Source organism: Fundulus heteroclitus, chromosome 23, assembly GCF_011125445.2.
Source record: "Fundulus heteroclitus isolate FHET01 chromosome 23, MU-UCD_Fhet_4.1, whole genome shotgun sequence".
Lineage (NCBI taxonomy): Eukaryota > Metazoa > Chordata > Actinopteri > Cyprinodontiformes > Fundulidae > Fundulus > Fundulus heteroclitus.
In genome coordinates, this window is record NC_046383.1 from 34,483,408 (window position 1) to 34,494,657 (window position 11,250).

The window sequence follows — 11,250 nt, forward strand, 5'->3', positions numbered from 1 at the left end:
ACTCCAAGCAATGCGCTCTGTTTTTTAAATTTGTAGTTCGTGGAACATGTCATGCTGTCGAGCAAACTCTCCAAGTGAACAATTTTTTGTCGCATTTGTCTAAAATAATCAGATACACGTTGTACTCAGATGCACTTTCTTAATCCAAGGCACCAAGCAACAAAATCTCCGTATTTATCTTGACTGTTATGGTTACAGCAAAGCGCTGCTGCATTATGGGTAATTCCACTGCTGAGAGAGACGCATCGTAAAAGTCCCGCCTCCCGCGCTGTGATTGGTCCGGTCTGTTCGGGTCGGAGGGAAATTAGCCTTACCAGACTGATTTTAATTCTGGTTGGCCGGGTTAATTAAACAAGGCGCCTTACTGTGAAAGACTCTGAGCTTGTCTTCACTGTGGAAGAGGAAGGTTTCAGAAACCTTTTCAAGATACTTGACCCTAAGACTCAAATATAGAAATACCTTCCAGAGATGCAGAGACCAATGGCTGAGCTGAAAAAGATCCAAGTTTTACTATAACAGCCTCCCCAACAACAATTAGAGCCAAACAAAGGAAATCAGGAGACTCCTGTAAAAAGCAGTGAAATGATCCTTTATTAAGCCCAGAATCAGATGCTGTGAATCCAATGGCGGCTACAACATTTTTAAGCACTTATTTCCTGCTGCTGTCAGCATCGTGGCAGACACAGATGAAATGCTATTTGTTCAGCAGCTGTCATTGATTGCATTTGTACATAAACGTCCCATAATCGTGAACAGGATGAACAAATGTGACTGACGTAAACGGACCCGTCTGCAGTCACCATCACTGCTGCAGGCTCCTGCTGCTAATCGTACTCATTCATTGCAGCAGTGCCATGGTGGAAGGAGAGCTCTGCTGCAAGGTCTGCACTCAGCCTGTTTGTTCTGAGCACTGAGGAAGGTTCTGGCTCAGTGGACCCGGCACCTCCAGGTGCCGGTAGATTATTGCAGGTAAACTATCTTCCTGCTTCAATGTTGCAGGGCAGCAGTTTCCAATAATCGTTAATGCAGTTTGGAACTGGATCAAAGTTTTCCTTTTTGACTATGGATTTGTACAAAAACAGAGTAAAGCCTATAATTATGAAGAAGCACTCAGCATGGGTCTGTGTCTAATAGAAAGCGGTGCAGAGTGTAAAAGTGACAGAGCCCACTAAGTTCTGTATCAACGTCCTGCCGTTTTATACTCCTGCAGAAACCTCCAGGTTTGCTGCCTGATTCCTCCCCAGACCGATGATGATGGTCCCAGTTTGGTCAACTTTAGATCTCAGTTCTCATCAACTGTGAGTCCCATTCCGGTCCACTGTCTGCATGGTATCTTTGACCCAGCTCAGGAAGTTTCCCAGTCTGGTGTAAACTCCGTACTTTCCCTTAGCGGCACATTTCTCTCCCCAGCTGACAACACCAGTCAGAAACCAGGTTCCTCTGTAGTTGACCACAAACGGGCCGCCGCTGTCTCCGCTGCAGGCGTCCATACTGGTGTCCAGGTAACCTGCACAGAACATGTTGTCTGTGATCACCTGCAGGACGAAGGGGGAGGACAGTTAACAGGGTCATACCGGTCTGAAAAACCAGGGTTAAGCAGTTTAAAATCACCACTTTTCAACAGGAAAACGATGCTTAAAAAACAGCATAAGGCTGTAGGGCAGGCGTGTCAAACCAATTTCTATATTGGGCCACTTTGGCATCATGAAGTCATTAAAAGGGCCGGTTGCTCCTATATAGATGATACTATTGATTTAATTTCATTTCAGTTCACATAGAAATATAAAAAAATGCAGAGTAACATAAAAGTAGCACCTCAGGCCCAGTTTATACAATTTATCTGTAAAAAAAAAAAAAAAAAAAAAAAAAAAAATCGATATTCGGGGGATTTACATTTTAAACTCATTATTCTGCATCACTTTATCTCTTTTGGGACATTTCTGGGTTGTTTAATTATGTTGTGGGAAATCTGACATCTAGTGGCGGGATGCTGTTACTACACAGTTTAAAAAAAATCAACATCCTCTACAGGAGGCCCAGTTTTAGTCACTTTATACAATTTAAAAGGATATATGTGTCTGCTTCTTGTCATGATATGGCTTTTTTGGATCTTGAAGGCCGGATAAATTGCCTTGACGGGCCAGATTCGGCCTGCGGGCCTTGAGTTTGACACATACACACACCTATGTACACACTGATACGGCAGGTTACTGAGAGGAGCAGCAGGTATTACCCAAGTATTAGCCTAATTTGAGATATTTGAAATTATTTTTCAGGTCAATATGCAGCACTAGGCTCGTATCAACGCTCCATGCGCGCTGCTCTTCTCAAAAGCTCGCCTATATAACTTGAGAGGGTCGGAGTCATTACTAAATGGGTCATGTGACCTAGAGGTCAGGTGAACTAGAGCACAGCTTTATGGCAGTCTGAGGAAAACAACAGTGGGTCTTGGAAAATAATTTGCTCGTTGACGTTTGATTGAAGAGCAATCAGGATGCAAGACCCATTCTCTTTTTGCATCGTTACTTTAGAATCCGCTGGTCCAAACTGCTCTGCTATCAGATTCCAAAACACAGAGGAAGACTGTATGATTTGATTAAATTTAACTTCATAAAGGGCCTTGAGAAAACATGTGTTGTGAATTGCCGCTATACAAATAAAACTGACTTGAATTGAAAAGAGTGTTATGATTTATTTTAGTTGGGCAAACAGCTTCCTCGATACAAATAAATGCACCGGGGTAAGCGTGAGAGACACATCCAAGATGGCGGCCGCACTGAAACATCAGCTTCAGCAGGCAGCGCCAATGAATCGGGCGTCTACCTGTATAACGTCTACGGTCTTACCTGCTACTTTCCGCTCCTCAGGGGGATCGTGTGAGAAAATCTCCCAAATCCACTCTGGTCTAATTTCTCCCACAGAGATCTAATGTTTTACCTCCTTTTTTCTGAATACATCAGGATGGAAGGACGATTTCACCCAGTATATCAAAAACTGTTTCTGAACAGGATTACCAACTATAGCTTTAAGTGAAGCTTAGACAGCAAAATATTATATATATATATATATATATATATATATATATATATATATATATTAGAACTCCTGCTCAGGATGAGGCGAACGATGTATTGTAAGTAAATCACAAAATGTACTTGTGTTGTTAGAGTCCGAATGGGAATATCCTGTACCTGGAAACACAAAGTTCTGCAGAATAAAACCTGTTTTCTGGTTTTAGATCAGCTAATACTGCCCCCTCCAGGTGGACGTGAGGTGGATCACCTGTTCAGTGGAGGCATAGCAGGCCTGGTAGCTAACCACCGGCAGGGTCACCCTCCTCAGGAAGCGGGAGGAGCTGCCCAGGTACTGAGTGGCCCCCCACCCTGTCACCACGCCCCGGGTGTCGTCCTGAGCACAAACACGGCGTCACAATCTCAAACATCCATCAACTGAACGCGTGTGTGAAACCAGGTTACCCTGAGCAGGTATCCAGACAGGTGGGGGTCCGGGAGGCAGGCGGGTACAGCTGTGGGGCTCCTGACGACCGGCTCGGCCAGGTAGAGGAGGGCGATGTCACTGTCAAAGGTGAAGGCGTGGAAATGAGGATGGACAATGATCTGCTGGATCTTTATCTTCTGCTCGCCTGGATCAGGACGTTTTTTATCATAGTTGCCTGACACAAACAAACAAACAAATACATAAAAGTACTTTTATTCAGGATGAACCTGTCCCTTTGAAGATTTAATTGCACCCTGTTGTTAACTCATGGATTGATTTATTCATTCAGTTTCATCCGCCCTGATTACAGCCAGACAGCAGAAATTTAAGTTCCTTAATTAGAACCTATCTGGTAACACGAAGTAGAGTGAAAAGTCTAAAAAGCAACAGCTCAGGCCCAAACTAAAGAACTTTAACAACAAATAAACGTCGTTTTAACATCCATCGGTGTAAATAGAGTGTTTTGTAAGGCTTCTGATCTCCAGTGACCCACAGTGAGAACCTTTATCCAATAATGGAGCAAACAAAGAACAGTGACTGAGCCACCATGCGACTCTAAATGTTCATCAGCGACTCATAAAGAAAAACTCAGAACCCCATCTGAAGCTCCGCATGCCTCAGCTCCAGTAAGAGTTCAAGGATTAATAAAAACAGACTGGGCCAAAACGGCCACCACAGCAGAGCCGAAACACATCCTGATGATCCCTGAGACCTTTGGGAAAATGTGCGTCCTCTTACATCTGGTCTAAAACTAACAGCCTTTCAGAAAAGAACATTATACTGGCTGTAGCATCATGGTGTGGAGTTGCTTTACTTCAGAACCTGGACAACTTTTGCCATTGACGGAAACATATTTATCCCTCTTTTGCAAAAAAGAGGAAGGTCCAACCACCAATTTGCAACGTTACAATCAAGCTAACGTGGATTACGCAGTAGGGCAACAATCTGAAAACTAACAGGAAGTTTATCTCTGGCTCAGAAAAGGATCGTCGAGGCTTTATATTGGCCAGATCAACAGCCTGTGGCTTGACCTTTAAGGCCTCCCAGCAGACAGAAAACCAGCCAATCCCTTCTGACTGTAATGTAAAGAGACCAATCAGAACTTGCGGATGGCTTCAATGTTTCCATCAGTGTTTCTTCTGGTCCACCGGGCCCTCCTGGAAGAGGGCAGAACCATTTCCTGCAGGGTAATCAGACTAATGGTCCCACCGTGTTCTTAGCAATGTTCTCACCTACAGTGATGTGGTCTGCAGAGTCTTCGAAGCAGTGACCTGCAGAGACTACCCATCGATCTGAAACCAGAGTTCCTCCACAGAACCCGGAGCCATCCGCCCTGTGGATCAGAACCTGAACGTACGGACATATACTTAGGTAAAGGGCACAGTCTGGCAAACCAACACATAAAGACACATAATTCAGAATGTTTGAATCTACTTTTCTGCCAGTAAAATCAGGGAATTAAATTTTTCCATCTGCATCATGGCCTAAACAACCAGTAGAAGAAGACTGCTGCTGCCACACCTGCCAGGGACTCCCTCCCTTTCTCTCCAGGTTTCCTCCCACAATGCGAGTCAACATGTGTGACCCGTCTCGTGCCTCCAGCTCAGTCTGGTTTCCGCCTGTGCCACCTAGCGTTGAGTTTGTTGGCGTGAACTCCTCTAATGCTTCGGTGGCATTGTTTGTGCTGTTCAAGTCCAACATGGCGTCCCGCTCCACGGTAAAGTTTGTTTCTTCAAAGAGATCCAACAGGGAGCGACTGTAGTGCAACGCTGCCACCTGCTGTCGGCCGCACGGAAACTCAACTGTACGGTGAAAGGAGCAGATAAAGTCATGTTTGCCTTGGATCAGATCAGGTGTCCACAGTTCCTCACCTGTTGGCGTGCAGCTCTTTCCATCAGCCTCCAGTTTGAATCCATCAGCACAGCCACATTGAACACCAGCGCCCCCTGCCAGGTCCTTACAGTACTGCATGCAGCCAGCGTTTCCATAGCGGCACTCTAACACCTCTAAGCGAGCACAAACACGGAGAGCGTGACTTGTGATGCATCAGAACCACAGGTGTGGTTTACCTGAGTCACAGAGGGTTGCTTGCCTGAGTCGCAGGTCTTCCCGTGGAAGCGGGGTGGGCACAGACACAGGAAGTCCTCTCGGTCCTGAACGCAGATGCCTCCATTCCAGCAGGGGTTGATCCGACAGGGGTTCAGGTCTGCGACACACAGGAGGCAGAACCTTTCACCAGTCAGAGTGATGCCATTTTATAACGAACCACCAATCAGTTATGACGCCACAGTCATGGTTCCAACACAGTTACAGTCGGGGATATCAGGGATGTCAGGAGCCGTAGCAGTTCACCACACAGAGTAACATCACATCAATTCACATCGCTTGTTGTTAATTCATCTTTTAACTTTTTGTTCTCTGTCATTTTTCTCTTCATAGAAGGTGCACCTGGTCTGGCGTTCTGTTAGCTGTGACATCATCAGGGGAGGCAGATCATCCTCTATTACCATCTAACATAGAAAGTACTCCTGGGTCAATGTGAGCTTCTGTGCTTTCTGTGTCTCTGCTCTGTCTTCTCTAACATAGAAAGTACTCCTGGGTCAATGTGAGCTTCTGTGCTTTCTGTGTCTCTGCTCTGTCTTCTCTAACATAGAAAGTACTCCTGGGTCAATGTGAGCTTCTGAGCTTTCTGTGTCTCTGCTCTGTCTTCTCTAAGCCCCAGTGGGTGGAGGCAGATGAGCGTTCACACTGAGCCTGGTTCTGGTTCTGCTGGAGGTTCTCCTCCCTGTTAAAGGGGAGTTTTCCTCTCCACTGTCGCTTCATGCATGCTCAGTATGAGGGATTGCTGCAAAGCCATCAACAATGCAGACGACTGTCCACTGTGGCTCTACGCTCTTTCAGGAGGAGTGAATGCTGCTTGGAGAGACTTGATGCAACCTGCTGGGTTTCCTTAGAGAGGAAACTTTCTCACCAACCTGGAGGATCTGATGGAGTCTGACTTTGGAAAGAGCCTTGATGATGACATGTTTCAACATGCTATATAAATAAAATTTAATTGAAATAAAGTTTTTGTGAACCACCAGAGTGACGTCATTATGTTCAGGGATGTCAACGAACAGAGGAATGTGACACCTCTGTCTTAACATATGGGATGTAATAATGTCATAACATAATGATGTCACCAGACAGAGTGATGTCATCAAGCAACGACCAAAGTCTGATCTGGACATGGTACTGTTGCAAAGGGCCTGAGTAGAGGATTAAAACTAGACCACCCATGTCTCTGTAACCCATTGCCAGAACCAACCCTAAATGCTGATTCGGGCCTTTTATTACCTAATAGAAGGCCTCAGAAGCCTAAATCAGCCTTAAGGCATAAACTGGAAGCAAAGGTGCACCAGCAATACTTTTAAGTGGAAGGGACATTAGTGCACCGAGTGGTGTAGAGCGCAGCGGATTGGAGTCTGTGGAAAATACCCAGAAGTGACTGGATCCCTGCTCTGATTGGCCAATCTATGCTCTCTGAAGCGCCTCCCTGTTCCAGCAGCTTGTTGTCCATCAGTGTCTGGTGTCCCAAACGGTGTTTAAACTAATGCCATTTGCCTGATTTATTTCTTAGATCATTGTGAATCTTGATTTAACATTTTAACCTTACATTATGAGCCCCAGATAGTCTTTTAGACACGCAGGGACTCATCTGGGTCATTTTCGTGAACCTGGTACAGACACATGCTGAACCTTTGGCTCTGGTCGGACAATACGCAACACGCGGCAGGCCCCTTCTAAATTTCTTCAGATATGTTCTGTTATTTTATTATTATCAGTGGGTTTGTATTACACAGGTTCAGCTCTAAATTCAGAAATATGAGGTGATCAATGCGATGATCAATGCGATTTGACGAGGCGGGGCTGTGTGATGAGAACATTACATCCAGACCAGCTTCTGACAGCTGTTCTCTCAGATAAATATCAGATAAATATCTCCTTGTCTCCAGTTTGAGATGTATTCTCTGCAGGAACATATCAAACACTTTGGGTGATGGTTGTACTCACTTTCGTACCGGTACCAAAACTCCATCTGTGGATGAGAGGGTTCAGAGTTAATATCTGCAGCAAAGATAAAACCAAACAGCAGCTACTAAAACTGAGAGGAGGATTCAGACTAGTCTGAACAGGTTCAAACTGGTTAAATGAGGTTAAGATTGAAACGATCTAATCGCATCTAGACCAATATTTATGAACTAGGCAGCAGCGAACAGGTAAACTACCTATAACAAAGGTTTAAAGGGGTTTTAAGAAATTCTGACCAGGTCTTGGTCGATCTTTGTCTTGTTTGGAATCATAAACTACATTAATAAAATCAAAGTGAGCAGATGACAGTGGTCCCAACCTACCCCACTCCTCATTATGGCCCTTGTCTAACGATGATCATCTCCCGAATATCTGGTATAAACATTTCGGCAGATGATTTCCGATAATTGGAAATATGCAAGAGGTCAGACCTCTGCACAGAAGTGCAGGACATGGATGCTCCAGATGGAGTTTGGATGAACTAGTAATGTCTAAACTGTAAGGGGGTCTCCTAGATGTCTGCATTTTGACTTAGCTTAACCATGGACCATTTAAATGTTGAGGAGCTGGGGGGAGGGGGGGCAGGTTCTCCACTGGCTCAGGTGAAGATAGCGGTTTGGGATTGTTTCAGGGGACTTGGGTTGCCATTAATGGTGCTCACTGGTGACATCACTGTCATAGTGCAATGGTGTTTGGTTGCTTGTGGGTTGCATTCGTGCTGGCAACTATTTCTGGTCTTTGCTGGGCTCTAGGCATTTTGGATGCAGTGTTGATTCCAGTTGCACTAATGGTTTTCTTGAGCTGAGCTGTCAGGCTATTGGGTCTGTGTGACGCTGACTTGGGCATGGGGTGAAATGAGCAAAGGAGCTTTTGCAACAGGCACGTCTCTGTCCCCGTCTACCCATTGTTTAGGAGCGGCTGGAGTCTGAGAAGCAGGGCTGTGGTGTGTGATGGTGGGGATGTGAGGTCCCCATGCTTGAGCATCACCCACATTAGCCTGTGTGAGCCTCTGCTGATACTGTGGGCCAGGGGCGGTTCTAGACAGGGGCCAACAGGGGCCCATGCCCCTGTAGAAATGGTCCTGGCCCCTGTTATGGCCCCTGTACTGAAGACATGATAATAAATACACTTCTCATAATTATTTCCAATGGTAAAGAAACCATGACTGGTCCCTTTGACCAATATTATTTTTTACCTATGCAGTTTTACACTAAAAATAATTTAAAACTTAAGATGTTCCATGTTTAGCTTTAGCCGTATTGAGCTGGGGGCAAAGTTTTCAACTGCTAGATCAGGGGTCCGAAACCTGCAGTTCCAGAGCCACAAGTGGTTTACTTAATATTATTACACATTTAAATATTGCCATTTTATTGTTTTTTTTTATTATTTTTTTGTTCTGTGCCCCTGTGAAAAAACACTGGCCCCACCTTGGCCCCCCTGGTAAATTTGGTCTAGAACCGCCACTGCTGTGGGCCCTACGTCTGGCTTGATTCATGCTCTCTTGGTATTCTGCCGTGAACGCTGTGTACCACGTGAAGTCTCCCCGGGATTTGCCATAATGGACCCTTTCAATGGCGACATAGATTCATTTTCTTTCTTGTTTATGTTTCTTGAGGGATCTACTGCACTGCCGCATGCCGTTGTATATGGTACTGGTGTCTGCTGCTGGCAGCGTTATCAAGAGGCCCTCTAAGTGTGGGAGTCTTGACAGCAAAGACGGTGTTGGGGGTTTTGGGTTGGGACAGTGTTGATGGCACGTCTGGTGACATCTTTGTATCATTTTGGGACATTGTCTGTTGTTTGGATGGTTTCTCTTTCGTGGTTGTGTGAGGGTGGATGGGTAGGTAGACCCTAGTGCTTTGCCGTTTCCCCTTGTTATGAAGTTTGGTTGGCCAGTGTCCGTATCTTGCTCAAGGGGATTCAGGGTCATTGAATTGAGGAGTAATGGGACCAGGTCCAGTAAGGGTGTGTGTTGGGTGTTCTGCTGTGGAGGGGATTGACAGCATGGATGGTTTCACCAGGCTCTTGTGTTCTTTAGGTGGGATTGTGTCTACTAGACTCTGCGAGGGTTTGGGGTCTGTTGGTGGCCTATTGGTTACCGGATTCAATGTGGCAGATTCCGGTACAGAGTGCCGAGAAACTGGTCCCTGGGGGTGTCCTTCACCCGCACTTCAACTCTTTACACTTTTGGACAAACTTACATGCAAACGATTTACAGTTTCTGTATGTACAGACGGAGGAAGACACAATCCCACAATCCCATGCACCAAATACATTGGGTATTAAATGTGCTACTGGTTTTGCTATGGATTTAGAAGGCACTGAGTTATACGTGTCTTTTTTTATTGTCCTTGATTTTACTATTTTAGTTCTGTTGGTTCATTGTCGCCATTTCTTTGTTTTTTTCCCCACCTTCTCTGTTTTTTCCTCTGTCCTCTCATTCCTGTCTTTTCACAGTTTTCATGGCCTGTCCATTCTGCGGCCAGAACCAAACACAGCCTCTCCAGACACTAATTTAACAAAGTTACCTGTCACTGCAAGGCAACCAGATCCCCATGTTGTTATTCTAAATAGCCAGGACAAGAAACCAAAGAACACTAAAATGACTTAATGAAAGACGCTTTGCTGCCTGATAAGGCCCCAGACTGAGTCCTACTGTGGTTTCTTGGGTCTGGAAGATCTCGGCGGCCTCCTCTTTGGAGCAGCGCTCTTCATAGCACTCCCTCTCCAGGTTTCCCGGCAGCATCTCCTCCAGGGCGAAGGAGTTGGCACGCCGCCGTCTGGCGGAGGATTGCAGGATCTGCACAGCAGTCGGCTGGTCCAGGAAGACTGAGAGGCAAATAAACCTTTACTCAACTTAACATTGACTTCTGCTCTGTTTAATTATTAAACAGTAACGGCAGCCATCAGCAATTCAACAGTCTCGTTTCAAAGAGCCCAGAGTCAGAAGGCAACGATCTCACAATCCGCTGTGGTTATCGTTTATCTTATTTATATATATTTATATGGATCTGGTAAACAGATGGATGTCTCGGTTAGTCTCACCTGAACACTGGACCCACAAGGAGCAGCTCAGCAGGAAGCCTAGAGTCCACAGCCTGGACGACAACATGTCTGCCTCCTCATCTGTCCACCGGTGAAATGAAGGTCTGGCTGATCGATCCACATTTAGCCACAGTTCAAACATTTACTCAGCAGACCAGAGGACAACTAGGGATAAAAGTCCAACGCGATTTCTGGAAAACTTTCTTTTTTTCATCACTCACCTTTGAAGGGAGGAGGTCAGAGGTCACCCTCTGAGGGAAAATACCCGTGGTTCAGGAGAACAGTGGTTGTTGTTGATTGGTGTAGAGAACCCGACATCCTGCAGGGAACACGGAGCCCAGCGGGATTTCAACACCAGGCACTTTCCTCTTTAACGTCAGCAGCAAAAACATGCCTGTTTGAATCAGAACCTGGAAATTTTCTTTCAGAACTGCGTCAAACTGGTCACCAAATAGTCAGAAAATAAAGGTTTATTTGATCTGACTTCACTTTTAGCTGCCGTTTCTTCTCCAGCAAAGATTCATTAGATATTTATCAGCTTCTGGTTCCTGGTTTGTGTTTTCCAACTTCATCAGTTCATAATGCACTGTTTTTATTTTTATTACATTTATTTTCAGTTTATGAACTCCATGGCAC

General features: G+C 45.3%; 1 protein-coding gene across 1 annotated transcript; it reads right to left on the bottom strand.

The window, feature by feature from the left end:
• Nucleotides 1-568: 568 nt before the first annotated feature.
• On the bottom strand, nt 569-10,725 carry LOC105921271 (coagulation factor IX). Its single transcript, XM_012856976.3, has 10 exons — nt 10,615-10,725; nt 10,226-10,398; nt 7,552-7,576; nt 5,591-5,704; nt 5,370-5,504; nt 5,020-5,300; nt 4,731-4,845; nt 3,477-3,673; nt 3,283-3,408; nt 569-1,535 (listed from the first exon to the last, which is right to left on the bottom strand). Exons 1-10 carry the CDS (start codon nt 10,679-10,681, stop codon nt 1,293-1,295), a joined length of 1,476 nt encoding a protein of 491 aa, XP_012712430.2. The 5' UTR covers nt 10,682-10,725; the 3' UTR covers nt 569-1,292.
• Nucleotides 10,726-11,250: the final 525 nt, after the last annotated feature.